Source organism: Doryrhamphus excisus, chromosome 12 (assembly GCF_030265055.1).
Source record: "Doryrhamphus excisus isolate RoL2022-K1 chromosome 12, RoL_Dexc_1.0, whole genome shotgun sequence".
NCBI lineage: Eukaryota > Metazoa > Chordata > Actinopteri > Syngnathiformes > Syngnathidae > Doryrhamphus > Doryrhamphus excisus.
The window spans coordinates 11,147,155-11,162,976 of record NC_080477.1 but is presented as its reverse complement, the minus strand read 5'-3'; the positions used below and the strand labels follow the sequence as shown (position 1 = coordinate 11,162,976).

General features: G+C 40.1%; 1 protein-coding gene across 2 annotated transcripts in view; it reads right to left on the bottom strand.

Annotated features, from left to right (window-relative positions):
• Positions 1-15,099, bottom strand: part of tub (TUB bipartite transcription factor) — a 37,515-nt gene extending 22,416 nt beyond the window's left edge. Inside the window, exon 1 of one of the 2 annotated variants that reach the window (XM_058089270.1) lies at positions 14,903-15,099. In XM_058089270.1, coding sequence (XP_057945253.1) covers positions 14,903-14,958 — 56 coding nt within the window. In that variant the 5' untranslated portion in view covers positions 14,959-15,099. The remainder of the gene's footprint in view (positions 1-14,902) is intronic. The other variant, XM_058089271.1, reaches the window with a different exon arrangement.
• Between the last annotated feature and the right edge of the window lie 723 nt (positions 15,100-15,822).

Sequence of the window (15,822 nt, the reverse complement as noted above, 5' to 3'; positions counted from 1 at the left end):
TCATTTCAACTAAGAGCCATCTACCGACAGCACCAAACAAACAAAATGAAAAACTAAACACACACAGTAATGTATAAGAAGTTACACATTAAATATTTTTTTGGAAGGGGGGGGTGGTCAGAGCAGGCACAGAGTGGCAATGAATTCAAGAGGGTGGGGGCAGCGATGGAGAAGGCTCTGCCTCCCCAGGTTCGGAGCTTGGTCTCACAGAGAAGTGTCAGGAGGTTGGAGTCTGAGGAGCAAAGGGGACGTTAGGGATTGTGTGGATGGAGCAGGTCTGTGAGGTATGGGGGGGTCAGATTGTGAGAGCTTTGAAAGTAAGGAAGGACTTTGAAATGGATGCGTTGAGGGACGGGGAGCCAGTGAAAGTTTTAAAGGACGGGGTAATGTGTTCAAGAGAGCGGGTGGGGGTGAGAGGGCGGGCAGCAGAGTTCTGAATATACATATTGTAGTCTGTTGAGGATTTTGGATGGTGTACCATAGAGAATACTTTTGCAGTAGTCCATTCTGGAAGTGACAAATGTGTGGATGAGGATTTCAGAGTCGGACTATGTTCTTAAGATGAAAAAATGCAGTCCGGTTTATTTGTTTCACCGTGGGGTTCAAATGAGAGACTAGGGATGAGGAGGATGCCAAAGTTGCAGATGAGTGGGAATGAAATGAGGGTGGCGTTGTCAAGATTGATGTCAGCTAGTTGGTGAGGATGGGGTAGATATTGGAGTGGATGCAGGTGATGGAGATACATATATGGTTGTATGTCGTCAGCGGATTGATGTTACCCAGTGAGAGGATGTAGAGGATGAAGATGAGAGGACCAAGCACCGAACCTTGGGGAACACCTTGTGATAAAGAGGTGTCAAAAGCTGTGGTGAGGTCCAGGAGGATAAGAATACTATGATGGACGAAGTCGAAGGAGAGAAGAAGACGATTAGTGATTGGACAGAAAGGTGAGGTTGGAAATGGGCCAGAAATTTGAGAGGTTGTCGGGAATCAGGACCAGACTTTTTGAGTGGGGGTGTGATTGCTGATTATGTGGAGGCAGAGTTTGATGAATGAGGAAAGAATAGGATCCAGGGAGTGGGAGTCTTCATGCCAGTTAGCCGTTCAGTGACTTGCATGGTTGAGATGGAGATGGAAAGGTTATTTCACATTTGGTTTTTGAGACAACAAGTGTATATAGGTAAAATGTGACGGCTGGGTGGTCTGGTATAGATGTGTAGGTTTTGGCTGGTGCGGTTGTGGAGCAGACTAGATCCAGGATCTAGATCCACACCTGTGGTGTGGGTGTCGAAATTGACTTGCTGAGTGATTGAGAAGCAGCTAAGAAGGTCCAGGAATTCTGTGGCGGGTTTGGCGTTAATAGTCGACGTGAAAGTTTAAATCACCAGCAGAAGGATAGATGATGAGATGGCATTTAATTGGGTGAGGAAGTCTGGGGAAATCTGGGGTTTGGCTTAGGGGGGCGATAAATGACAGTAATAACAAGGAGGGAGGGATAGGGATCTGGATATTAAAGAGAGAAATTGGAGTGACTTTGATGTCATTTTTATAGACTGCTGTACCACAACCCTGTCCAGTTTGCATTAGAGCCAATGCCTTCAGATTCCTACATACTACAACACTTGGCTCCAGACACCCATGATGATTGTTGTGATGACAACTGTAAATTTCCATCCCTTGGAACCAAAAGAGATTCTGAATGTAAAAGAATGTTATCACCTTTTAGCCATTAATATCTCCTTCCCAGACATGCAGTCCAAGAAGTCATCTCAAGGACAGATTATTCTTTTAATTGGCTGTCTACTCCATCTTAGGATGGCATTTTAATTAGGCTGCAAAGACAAGCTAACACTCATCTACACAACAAACAATATGAAAGCCAACTGCCACTGTCATCCTGACAACACCATGAAACATTTATGGAACGTTCAAATGCCCTGTCAAAAGCATCACGTCGCAGAGCTCCATGGGGCAGCCATAATAGATTAAAAATACTCAGCTATCAATCCAATTTGCAAAGTCAACTCGTAATGTTCCAAAGAAAATGACAGGGTTTGAAAAAAAAGTAGAAATAGTTTTCAAACTGTATAAAATTAATTTTCACAGGATATTTAGATGTGGTACTAAAAATCACTTAGACTTGAGGATGAGCAGATTGTAATTTGAGGTTTTAAGATCAAGTTCATAGAAGTCAGTGGGATTCTCCCAACCTTGTGAACACGAAGAAGCTGAGCGGCTTGAGTACACATGCCCACAAGGATTTTAGGATAATCTTCACAGTGACATAATGTTTGCAGTCTGGCCATAAATCCACATACTGTAAATCTACATGCACGCTCTAGCAACTTTAATTCACAACCACACAAACACAACTACAATGAAACTAAATGCAAGAGCTGTCTCGTGAATTCTGCCTTTACAACGATAATAATGCCGTCAGACAGTAGAATGGTTTGTTTTGTTTTGTTTTACAATTATTGAGGTAATACACCTGCTTCTGATTTTTAGTTTGGGCAAACATTTGGTCTTGGAATCCACATTGTTATTATTATTCTCCTGGATCCTTTTGAAAGGCGTAGGTTGTGTTGTACAATAACATAGTTTTATTACAGTTATAAATATAGGCAGTTCCCCCTTAGTTCATCACAAGAATTAAAACGTTCCTTTTTAGCTAACTAAAAGGTAATATTTTAACATAGGGAAACCAAACCAAAGAAAACAACACCAGCCAATATATCCTGAAAAGTCTGCAATATCTAAGTGTGCATCATCCTTCTCATATAGTGTCCTCACATAACAATATCCAACACAAATTACTTGAACTGATTTCTGTGGTTTATGATGTGCACGTGTACAGTATGAATTGCTTGGAAGAAATTTGAGCTAAATAGAACAAGCCACTCATGCAGCTCAGGAATGCTCCTGAGCAAAACACCCTGCTGAATATTTGATGCTGAAGAGAAGACTTTGAAGTATGACTTTGAAAGATGATTTTGGTCATGAGGGACTTGAATATAAAAGTATGATCTTTTTCAAAGTACTAGTCCCACTGGTTTTTTACAGTAAAAGGCAGCACCACGCAGACTATGACAAGATCTGTTATGATTTAGTGTTTCTTGCTGAAGGCACAGTATTGTTGGTAACAGCAGGCCACGAATATCAGTAATTTGAATAATGGACTGTGCACAGAAGGCACACAGGATGTGAAAATGGCTCTCTGGCTGTTGTCTGCTTGTCTCAATGAAACTAAAATATAAAAAAAAAAACTGCAGAGAATATAACCACAGTTGATCAGGATACGACCAGGATTTTTTAAGATGTTTAAAATTACTCTGACTACGTCCAACCTCAGCAACGCAGCGAGAGGCCGTGCTAATGCAGCTCAACAATCTAACCACGTTCAAAGAGAAAAAGTGTTTGTGCCTTTGCCATCAAGAGATCTGGAGAGTGTGAATACCTGACAGAAAATGTCAATTGAATCCACATGTTTGCCAAGATTTTGACTTTCAAAAGCCATTGATCTTAAACGTTTGCTAAATGACGCACAACAATAATATTTTTGTCTGACTGCCATTTCTTCTTCTTCTTAATCTCTACTGAGAACCTCCTTATGATCCAACAGTGCAATGTAAATTGTTGCAATTTTTTTATTAAACGGGAGTATATTGTACATTGTTGTCCTAAAAATGAACCATGCCACTGGGCAGAAGTGCTGCAATTTTCACATGTGTTATGATCTGTCCTGTATCAACTTTAAAGGGGACGTATTATGCTGTTTTTCAATTTTCTAACCTATAAATGTAGTTAGAATGATGTATTCTCGTGTTAAACGATGCCAAAATTTCAAAAAATGAGGTTTGCGCATTTGGAAGTGAGCCCTGAAAGAAGTTTAAGATGGCTCAAAACACTCCGTTTCAAATGGTGTGGTAAAACTGACTTTGTGATATCACAGAGGGGCGGACTTCCTTATATGGTAGATGGTTTGGAAGCACTTTGGGTGTGTGACCAATCACAGTGAAGCGGGCATGCCTGGAGGTGGGCCATGGGTGGAATAAATTAAAACAGATTGTGTGTAGCTGCTCAATAGGAGATCACAACTCAATACAAAGGGTTGAAAAATGAGCATAATGGGTCCCCTTTAATTGTTTGTCCATTGTTGTTAGGCACACCTGCGCAAATGACTGTATCATAAATGCTGTAATTATAGCTGGTGCTTTTATTTACCTTAACTGCAAGACATTTGTTGTGTATTTCCTCCTTAATACAGAACATTACTGTATTTGAGCCACAAAATGTATGTGATTAAAACAGGGGTCACCCGCACAGTCCGGCCCAGCACACACCAAGGCTCTAACCTGGGTTCACAGGTTCCCACTGAATGAGAGCTACTGTAAGTCAAGCAGTGCGAGCCGACAAGCTAAAAGCCCCGGGGTCTTATCTATGAAAGTGTGCTTGGAATTCTGACTAAAAGTCTCTGTACGCCACAAACCAAAATGTGCGTACGGCCAAAAATATTCAGACATATCAAAAGTGGTACACGCACCCGCACCTTCAGGCAATTTGTGTTATCCCTCACCTCAAGTGGAAGTGTGTGTATGCAACCCAGTGGCGGTTCTAGCTATGGGCCATATGGGCAATTGCCCAGGGCAGCATTCTCCAGGGGGCGCCTCAGAGGGGGAAGAAAAAAATATCTATTTACCAATGCTCTGGTCTCACCAAATCCTCATCACAAGGCCGATGTGGATCTGATCGTGATGTGGATGAAAAGGGGGCGGGTGCCGCTGAACCTCAGTCTACAAGTTAATTACAAGGTAAAAAAAAAAAAATGTAATTGTTCATATTATATTATATTGCAGACCAAGGACCTCAAGGATGCTATTTCAATTCGAAAATGTAAAATAAATAGGAGGGAAATGTGAGTCCATATGAGTTGTTGATATGAGGTTTAGTCTTGGCTGCTATTTGTGGTGACATTAGGAGATGATGATGATGATGATAGCATCACTTTATGTACACCACATAATGGAATGGAAAATGATCAAATAAGCTAACGTTACTTGGTGGCTAAAGAATAACTACTGTATATTTCTTTTCCTGAATGAGAGTTTTAATTGTGTAAATGTGGATTTACAGTAAATCAAATGCAATTTTAGGGGAGCTTGAGCTTGTTAATAAGCGCCTTTCAGTAGTTGTAAAAAGTTGAAGTTTGTTGAGGTGGGGAGAAGGGATGGTGGGAAGTGTTCACTTGAAGGATTTGTGCACTGCAAAAATAAATTGCGAAAATAGCAGTCGGAATGTTGGAGGCCCAAAAAAGTATATTATGTCAATGGGCAATGAAACAAGGTGCACTGTTACAAAACTTTAAAAAATTATGTCATTTGATTTTGGTGAGAATATTTTCATTTAATGGATGCCACATTTTTTGCCAAAAACTTTTGACGTTTGTGACGTCACAGGGAGCTGGGCTTCCTTATATGGACATGTGCTGTTGGTCAAACACGCTCCAGGACTACCCACCACACAGTTCTGCTTCGCTCTGTAAACGGTAGTTAGCTATGGATCCCATGAAATATTCCTAAGAGGCAAGCTCAGGCAGAAGTGGTTGGTGTTGGTGATTCGCAGTAAGAGAAAAATATTTTCATCTGTCAATGGCATTTCACACAGGGCTGTTTGGCTCCGCTGTGATTGGTCACACTCAAAAACTGCTCCCGAGGACGTGCAGACTACTGCCAAACCCCATTTTCTAATTTGGTCGGTTTAGGAGTTCATAATAAATCAATAAACCCTTTGGAGAGCTGCTTGAGAAGTTGTTAGGAGCTACTGGGAAGAACAGGAAAGGCAAAAGGGGAGAACCTTACTTACTCTTACTCTTCATCTTACCCTGAATTCCAGTATGGATTTAATCAAATTTGTCAACATTATTGTTTCCTGCTAATGCGGGCAGTACAGTATACACCTTGCTGGTACCAACACATTGTGAAAATATGTACAGTAGTGAGACACTTTCAAGGACTGATTTTGCAAAAGCATCACATCAACCTTTGTAGAGGTTACGCATAGATCTGAGATGACAAGAAGAGTACACACACACTTCCCTTGTATCAACATACAGTATGTCCCCATATTGGCTCACTGAGGGCATACATAAAACATGATTTGGATTACAAAATGTCACTCTGGATGAAATAGTGTTCCAATGTCCCCAGTCTCCCACTGAAGGAGCCGGATTGACTCCTTCAATACATCAACGTACTGTTGTGTCCTTCATATCAAACACCAAGCAATGCACTTAAAGATGTGGATTGACTCATTTTTCTACCAAACATCTACCAAACATCAGCTGGCCCCGTGATTTCCAGTGAGGTTCATGGCTGGTGAGGCACTGACTACTTTGGAGTTTTTTTTTTATAACAAGAAAAAGAGGAGAAGAAAACCCACGCACGAGAGAACATGTGCGTGTGTGGGTTTTCCCCGGGTACTCCGGTTTCCTCCCACATTGAAACATTGAAAAATTGTTTGTTTATATGTGCCCAGTGATTGGATGGCGACCAGTCTAGTGTGTACCCCGCCTCTCCACTGAAGACAGTTGGGATAGGCTCCAGCATACCCACGACCCTCGTGAGGAGAAGCATCATAGAAAAAGGATGGATGGGACTTTCTTCTTTCCTGCAGGCTTTTCTAGGTAAAAGTGAGTTGTCTGAAACAGTACTCCGAATGGTTTAATCAAGGCTGAACTAATGTTGGTCTAAGATTAGCAGCTCTGAAATTTTTTTGAAGCATTAATCAATCTGGTTTTAGCCTTGCAAAGCACATAAAACAGGAAATGGGATTGTAGATGTGGTTCAAATGTTACAAAAAAAGAAGAAACAAAAAAACGTGCCTGTTAGCCAAATGTTTATCAGAGATAGTTAAGTGTTCCTTTAGGTATTAGGCATAAATAACATCAAAAGCAACACAATGATCGTAGATGGTCAAAATAAATCTCCCTACGTTTCCATTTGGACACCACTTGTATCCAAGGGCAACAGGAGCTCAGTATAAGTGTAATATTTGGTCGTCTGTTGATGACTCACATTTACAGTATTCTCCACACCAACATGAGTGGTCTTAATATAAAGTAAAAACATTCTCACTCATCATCCCCTCTTACACAATAGAGTATTTGATGTGGTGAAGGATTGGGTGAAAAGAAACATTTTAAGGGTAGCTCTGTATACACACTGTACCTCACACTCTGCTTAGCAGCAGTGAGACAAAGATGTTAACCCAGAGTGTCATTTGTCAGGTGTTGTCCAATCTATCACAGGATTGAACACAAAGAGTGACTCACACTTTCTAGGCTGCTTTCCTCAGGTTGTCTTGTCACATTCTTCTCTATAGTCACCCAATAGTTAGTTTTAATAAAGCGACAACATAATCAGATATATATACTGTAGCTTTAAATGGGGACTTGAGCACGAGTCATTTAGATTCTTGTCAAGTTGTTAAAATATGCCCCCACCCCTGAAAATGCTGTCAAGTCCAAACTCAGCATAAGGATGCGTGCACAGATATGGAGGCACCATTGTGGTGTAAATGACTACATCACTTGCATCCCAACTCTGCTCCCTTGCGAGGAGGTGGCAGCTTCCTCCAGAAGAAACACTGGCTCTCGTAACCATGGAAACAGCAGAGCCATTACTGGGGGAAAAGAAGCTCTGTGGCAGGCTATTCTACCATTGCTTGCTTGACTGTGTAAGTCATGCATATAATGTATTTAACTAGCCTCCATTTGCTGTCACTTCCCATTTGCTGTGATTATTACATGTAAAACAGCTTTTCTATTCATGTACCTCAACGTCATCATGTGTCTGTACTGTAGTTACCAAAGCAACTTATTCTTTTGTTGACCAACAGGGGGAGTCGTCGACCAATAAGATGTATATGTAGTGACATTTTATGAACACACAGTGACGCTGTTAAACAATTTTAAGAGCCATAGTACAAGCGTAGATTCAATAAAAAGAGGGAATCCACAACTTGATGCTAAATGAGCAAATAAGCACATTGAACACATCTATATCACAACAAATGCATTAATCATTTATTAATCTACTATGTCCGATTATAAGAATAAACTGAAAAGGCATAAAGTGATGAATAGTATCACATAGCAGCAGCAGCATCTGTTGTAGGTGCTGTATTTTTGGATTATTCAGGTTTCATTTGTTCATACATAATCTCTTATACTGGGGGTGTAGGGCAGGGGTGTCATTTACCTGTGGACCACTGGAGGTAGAGTGGGGGAGGCTGGGACGCATCAAGTATTGGGAGTATGGCTTGGAATCTCCAGGTACCTCACCATAGCTCGCGATAACAACAATATCTTGATACAGTGACAGCATGAATAAATGAATTTGATTTCAAATTGCGTTGGGACTACAGAACTAACAGAAGGCAAATGTGACATTTGCCTTCACCTACACAAAGTCTGTTGGTACCATTTGTAAAAATGTGCCTTTGTGCTCTCGGCATCAATAAGGACACCCACACTGACTTTTCGAAAAAACATAATTGAATATTCATGCTCTGTTTGGGCATCTCAGTGTGGAGTTTACATGTTCTTCATGTGCGTACGTGGATTTTCTCCAGGTACTCCTGTTTCCTCCCACATTCCAAAAACATGTTAATTAGCCACTCCAAATTGTCCATAGGTATGAATGTGAGTGTGAATGGTTGTTTGTCTATATGTGCCCTGTGATTGGCTGGCGACCAGTGCAGGGTGTACCCTGCCTCTCGCCCGAAGACAGCTGGGGTAGGCTCCAGCATACCGCTGCGACCCTCGTGAGGATAATAGAAAATGGATGGATGGATGAATATTCATGATCTGGCTAATTAGTTGAAATGATATTAGTGAGGACTGGTCGCCAGCCAATCACAGGGTACATATAGACAAACAACCATTCACACTCACTGTGGACAATTTGGAAGCGCCATTTATCCTAACATGCGTGTTTTTGGAATGTGGGAGGAAACCGGAGTACCCGGGGAAAAATCAGGTACTCCACACAGAGATGCCCAAGCGGAGAATCAAACCTAGGTTTGCCGATCCCCTGACTGTGTGGCCAACATGCTAACCACTGGGTCACCCTGCGGCTTGCAGAATGATATTTCTCCAAAACACATAGTGCCACCTCCCCAGTTTTACGCCATGGCCTTTCACCATAGCAACCAGCTGCAGAGGCATATCTCACATTCAGCACTGGAGCAGAGCTCTGAAGGAGAGCTGAATTAAAGAATAGCACGAGGGAACCCCATTAACATATACATTTAGGATAAAAAGCAACTAAAAAATTGACAAAATCCTCCCAAAAGATTAGAAATTCATTGTATTGATTATGAGCATTGTGCAATACCTACTGACAGAGATCCACTGACTGGTGAAAACACTGGTAATGCATATTGTTTTTAAAAGACAAACACATGTTGGAGAATACATTTCCTTGGGAAATAATAGCACAAAATGTGAGAATAGATGTAGTCATAAACAACTATTATGGAGGACAAGTGAGATGATGAAATTAATTAGTCACACATAGAAAAGAAAAGGAGGAAGCTTGTGCTATAATTATTTTTCATCACCTTGCTTGTTGCCAAATGTCCACTGAGACCCCAGTGTGTTAATTGGCTTTACAGTAGTATTGTCGTTTCACATGGGGTGTTTTCTGTGTGGCTGTGGACAACTGTGGACTAACTGTATTTTTTTTTTTTAAAAGAACAATTGCCTTCCTTATGAATAAATCCAGCTGCACGCCGTTTTTCAAGCTATGGTTTTGTGGATGTTGGAGGCATACTATTTGATTGAATTCAGAATTGTACAACTTCCTGGGTATCCGTCTTTTGACTTTTGATTCTAAATCTATGGCATTAAATTCATGTTTATAAACATGAAAAACAAGATATGATTTGGAAAATAGCGCACCTGTGGCTGAAAGGGTCATTTAAGGACTGTGCCTTGATGAAAAGGAGAACCAACGTCGTCTCTTGTTTTATCACAGTGAACCAACAATAGTGGCCTCCTGAAGACATTAGACATAACTGCAGTTTTATCAGAACTATAGACAAACTCTTCGAAAGAAGTACGAAGAACACAAAATGCATTTCCATATGATTTTCCCCATAACTGACATCTGTAAGAAGATACTAGCTGCTTGTCAAGATACCTGTAAGGAGTTTATGCTTCTGTAACATCCATCATTCTCAACAGCCAATACAGCAATCTCAGCAGCAGTGATTACTGTCAGTGAAGGAACAAAGCTGCACAAATGTTGTATGAATGCAACCATGAATGGTTGTCTTTTTCTATGTAATTGATTGCTGATCCGTAGGTAGGTTTGGAACAGATCCGATACCAAGTAAATACAGGGCCAGTATTACCAATAACAATACATTTTACTTGAAAATGTTCAGTATCATTGAATGATTCTGTGATTCCGCCTTTAATTTTTTGACCATGATTATAACCAGAATAAAGCATTCGACAACGGTGATTGGCTCAACAAACCAATTTGTGCACAATGTATCAATATATACAAGACAATGTAACAATATCATATTATTTAATTTATTCAAATCCTTCAGAGTTTGTCTCCAAAACCTCCTGTGTCCAGATGACTTATTAGTTTGCAAAAAATATAATATATAAACACATACAATATGTTTCATCAACACAACAAAAACACACAGATATTTGTGAAGATACGCATAGAAGAGAACGGAAAAGTACTGAGCTCAGCACGCTAGTATCAATCCCATTCGCCCAAATGCCACCAAAGAAAGCTGTGTATATGTGGATGATTAGCATAGATAGTTGCTCACTATCTTTTTTTACTTCATGAATGTGCAAATTAAATCCCAGTTTTTTTTAATGAAATTAAATACAGCTTGCCAGGATGAAAAGAGCAGCAGTAAACTGTTGCTGCATTCCCTACAACACCAGTTTGGATAAATATGTAGGAAGAGCATAACGGAGAGATAACCGACAGGGTGGAACCATGCTGACAAAGGAGATAAAGACCATGTTTTTAAGATCCAGATTTTTTTTTTCCACTCACCAAAAAATATAAAATTATATTTTAATCAAAACACAAAAATGCTGTGCTGAGCTTTCTAGAAACTGGATGGTATCTTGTTAGCCCACCTTGTGCCTCCATCTCTACGATGCAGTGTTTGCTGAGTGGGTGCGAGAACATGGTGAGATTGCACATACTGTATGTCCAAGCACTCGCAGATACGCCAGGAGTTACAATGCCTGAGACATAGAAGCCTGCAAACGTAGATAGATGCACCCAGTATCACCACTCGTTGCCTGAGTGCCCCATTTATCATCTTCACATCATCCCAGTAATTATTTTGTCAAAACAAAAGTTGACTTAGAATGACAGCAAACAGGCTGTCATTCTATTTGTTACAACATTTTAACATGATATTCATATTCACTGCAACAAAACATTGAAAGTTTTCTAGTTTGCAGCTAAAATGGTTCCAAACTTTCAGCACATTATCATATTAGTAAAATACAGTGGTGTTTGCCCCGATTTCTTTTTTTTTATTTCTTTGTTTGTCATACTTAAATGTTTCAGATCATCAAACAAATGTTTTTCAATGACACTTTTTAATATTCATGGACAAAACAAATGCTAACACCATTGGCCCTGTGTGAAAAGTGATTGCCCCCTAAAACTAAGTAGCAACAACTGTAATCAAGTGTTTGAGATAACTTGCAATTAGTCTCTTACAGTGCAGTGGAGGCATTTTTGGCCCACTCATCCTGCCAAAATTGTTGTAATTCCGCCACATTGAAGGGGTTTTCAGCATGAACCACCTTCTCACCAAAACAGCCCCAGACCATCACACTACCACCATAATATCCTACCGTTGGTATGGTGTTCTTTTTGTGAAATGTGGTGTTACTTTTAAGCCATAGGTAATGGGACTCAAACCTACCAAAAACTCTTGTCTGGTCAGACCCAAAGGTCTTGGGGAGTCTTTGTCGGGTCTTTTGTGGTCTCTTGGATGAGTCGTCGCTGCGCACTTGGGGACATTTTGGTTAGCCAGCCACTCCTGAGAAGGTTCACCACTGTTCCATGTTTTCGCCATTTGTGGATAATGGCTCTCACTGTGATTCACTGGAGTCCCAAAGCTTAGAAATAACTCTGTGACCTTTTCCAGACAGATACATCTCAATTAATTGCACTTTTGGGGGGAGAGCAATCATTTTTCACAGAGGGCCATGTAGGTTTGGATTTTTTTTCTCCCTTAATAATAACAAGTTATATTTTTAAAACTGCTTTTGTGTTCAGTTGTGTTGTCATTGACTAATATTTTGAGTTGTTTGATGTCATGATGAAACATTTACGGGTCGCAAACATGAAAAACAAACTAATCAGGAAAAGGGCAAACACTTTTCACACCACTGTTTGTTACATAATCTATTGTACAGTGTATGTATGCATGTCTTTCCAGCTCTTATACAAGACACCCTTCAATGTTTCTACAAATATTGCCAATGATAGATTACAAATAATTGTTTATATCTTCTTGTAAAAATGGGTTTACGGACTAACTCTAATGCTAATGATATAGTGTCAGGATTATACCATGCTTGAAGAAATCACCTACATTGGAAACTCCAATTTGAAAAGTTGTGTGAGACAGCAGAATAGGACGATTGTTGATTTCAAATGCAGACACTGGCAAGTACCTTTCAGGCTTGGCTGGCAATGTACTGCTGAGCCAGCAATAGATAACAGCTGTCTGTGTGTTGTTACAGGGAAATAAGAGAATTGACAACAAAATGCAATGTATTTAATTAAAAAAAAGCAAAAACAACAATAAAAGACAAAAACTAAAGTCAATATTTTTGACTTCTTGCCACCAATTCTTTCCTCATTTGAGAATACCTTACTTTATTATATTTTACCAACAGACTGTGAACTATGGCATTGCTACTGTGAATAGTAATACACATAATATGGACGTGTCAGTGCATGAGGCAATGTTGAAACCACACATTAAGTGCTTTTCGCATAAACCTTCCAATTCTACCTGCACGCAATGTTTGCAGCTTCGCTCCCTCATGACGTGTCTGTTTTTTTCAGAATTCAGAATTCAACAGCTGCAGCGGTGTTAATGTCCAAGCAGAAGCTGGATTAATTCTACATTTGATAAAACATACTTAAGATTTGTCAGATCAAAACACGATCGTCACTGTAAGCATTATAGGAGCTATAGTTCTTTTAACATAACCAAAAAACTAATCTACTGCAATTGGCAATCTATTTAAATGTATCTTTACATAACTACACATCAAAATACTGTGAACTTTTGTATTTTTTTTTGTTTAAATTTATACTTTAGGTTGTTCAAGTTACAACATACCTACATTGTTTTGTGACTCTGTTAAATAAGTCCTGTAGTTTGTCCCATAGTAAGTCCAAGAGTTTGTTGTTGTTTTCTTAAAGGTAATATTAACATACAGTATCATCTCATCTTGTTCTTGTGAGCCCAATATCGTGTATCATCCTGTCTCGTGACCTGAGTGTATCGCTACTCCAGCTTTATAATGACCACTCTAAAGTATACCCAAGTTTCATTTGCACAATATTTTCCGTTGAAAACTTACAAAAACAAACTGTTGTGGGTGTACGCACTTCTGGCAATACTGTTTTTTTTCTTTATTCCCATCATTTTGAGGAAAAAATATATATAATTTCTCTTTTCTCATCTACAGTCCATCAAGATGGTCCGTGATAGAATGCTAGTGAAAGAAGCTGTGACGATAGAAGCGTGATTGAACAACAACAGCAGTTACAATTTCCAAGACGCATTTGATGCATTTGTAGAGGGCTTTGAATGTTCTTATAGTTATTGTAGGTCGGTATGATTATTCATTTTATGAAAGGACGTGACCGGAATGCCAGCCTGATTGCAAAGAAGAGGTGTAAAACTGACATACAGATTCCAAAGCATGTATTCAGATGACAAACTATAAAATATCCAAAAATTGTGGAGATGTGTGACTGTGCAAATAGGTCACACCACAAATAACTAATCTAGACAGGACAGGTACTGGAAATCATCCTTCTTAAATGCTTAGTCTTCATCAGTATACCCTAATATTTTAAATTGCAGAGTATGGCTGTAAAAAGCAAACAATACACCTTGTTTATTGGTATAGTTGGGTGTGCAGTCTATAACCAATTGTTATTCGCAATTGTAAACGGTTCACAGTCTGGTGAGAAGTCTTGTGCTGCAAGAGATCAGTAGCTGAAGCAGCAGTCTCTCGGGATACCCAGGAACAGATTTGGAATACCAATGATACAGACAGAGGCAACATGTACAGTGGTGTCTGATGCTGCTGCTGCCATTAAGTGAACCAACCACCCTTGTGGAAAATGAATAGGAGAAGGAAGCGGCGGCAGACTCAGCAGTGTTTTCATTGTGACTGTGTAATAGAAAATGGTGGGGATAACACAATGTATGTAATATAGTAATACGGTTCTGAAAAACAAACTTGAACATGTCTGAAGCATGAACAACCATAACCATAAACAACAGGCAATTGCTCTTAGTATAGGATTCAGGCCTGCATGCATGATTACACTAAGTCAGTCCTATTCATGCTGTACCTGTAGGTTCTTAGCCCACCTGTTTTGTATTATTAATTGCATTCAATGCAAAATATAATGGTTGTATATTCCTGCTGACCAGATAGACAGATAGATAGACAGATAGATAAACAGATAGATAAGGGGGAGGGTCCTCCAAGTCTAGTATCATCGGCCTTCCATGACAACACAAACGCAATAGAACGAGGTGGACTGACAGCATCAAAGCAGTAATGAACGGAAGGAGCTCTTACCTGTCGTAGCTCCATCTACTGTACGACATGCTCCTGTTGCTGCCGACCCCCTCCATGTCTCCGAGTGGTGGCGGTGTGCAAGAAGCGGTGAAAGGCACCTCTCTCCTTCACTTCTCAGCGCCGGCGGCGCCGACCCACAGGAATCAGCGTGAGGGGAGCGAGCAGCCGCGGTACTGCCAGGATGACTACTGAGAGCTGGCGAGAGAGCGCGCGAACTGTCAGCGCTGCGCGCACGCGCAATGTCATCAACACCACTGTTATCAATGTTGAAGCTAGATGCGCGCGCGTGGTCGAAGCTTCCTCTTGATTAAAAAGGAGGGGCTGTATCAGGCCAGGAAGCTGCTCACTCACTTGCAATTTTGACTACTACTATATGTAGTATGAGAATTTAACATATAGTAATACTATGATAAAGTCAAATGATAAAGGCACCAATCATTTGAATGAGTTCTAAAACATTTTGACAGAACAAACAAGCAGTGTTCACCATGTCCTCGTTGTAGGACATAGGAACACTGAAGCTGCCAAAGATAAACCAGGCCCTTCCAACGACAATCGAGAACATTCTTCCTGAAAATGAAGGATTTTGCCTGATCCAGGAAAATCTTTGCGCTTATGATCTGCTTTGATTATCAAGAAAAACGTGAGCCGGTGTTTGGAACCAAAGATGCAGAGACGACACAGATGGTAGCGAACAAAAGGTTTAATCTAAAAAGTTCCTACACAAGAATAAAAAGGCATTTTAAAATGTATTTAAAAAAATAGTCCGGAACAGAAAAATATCAGGGTAGGCCACAAAAAGGAAAACATAAAATGCTACAAAAAGTAAAAGCATGAACAATTGTAGGGCGCTTCTGGGAACCTAGCAGGTAAGTATACCTTAGCAAGAGAGGCTACAATAACCACAGTGAGAGGCTCAC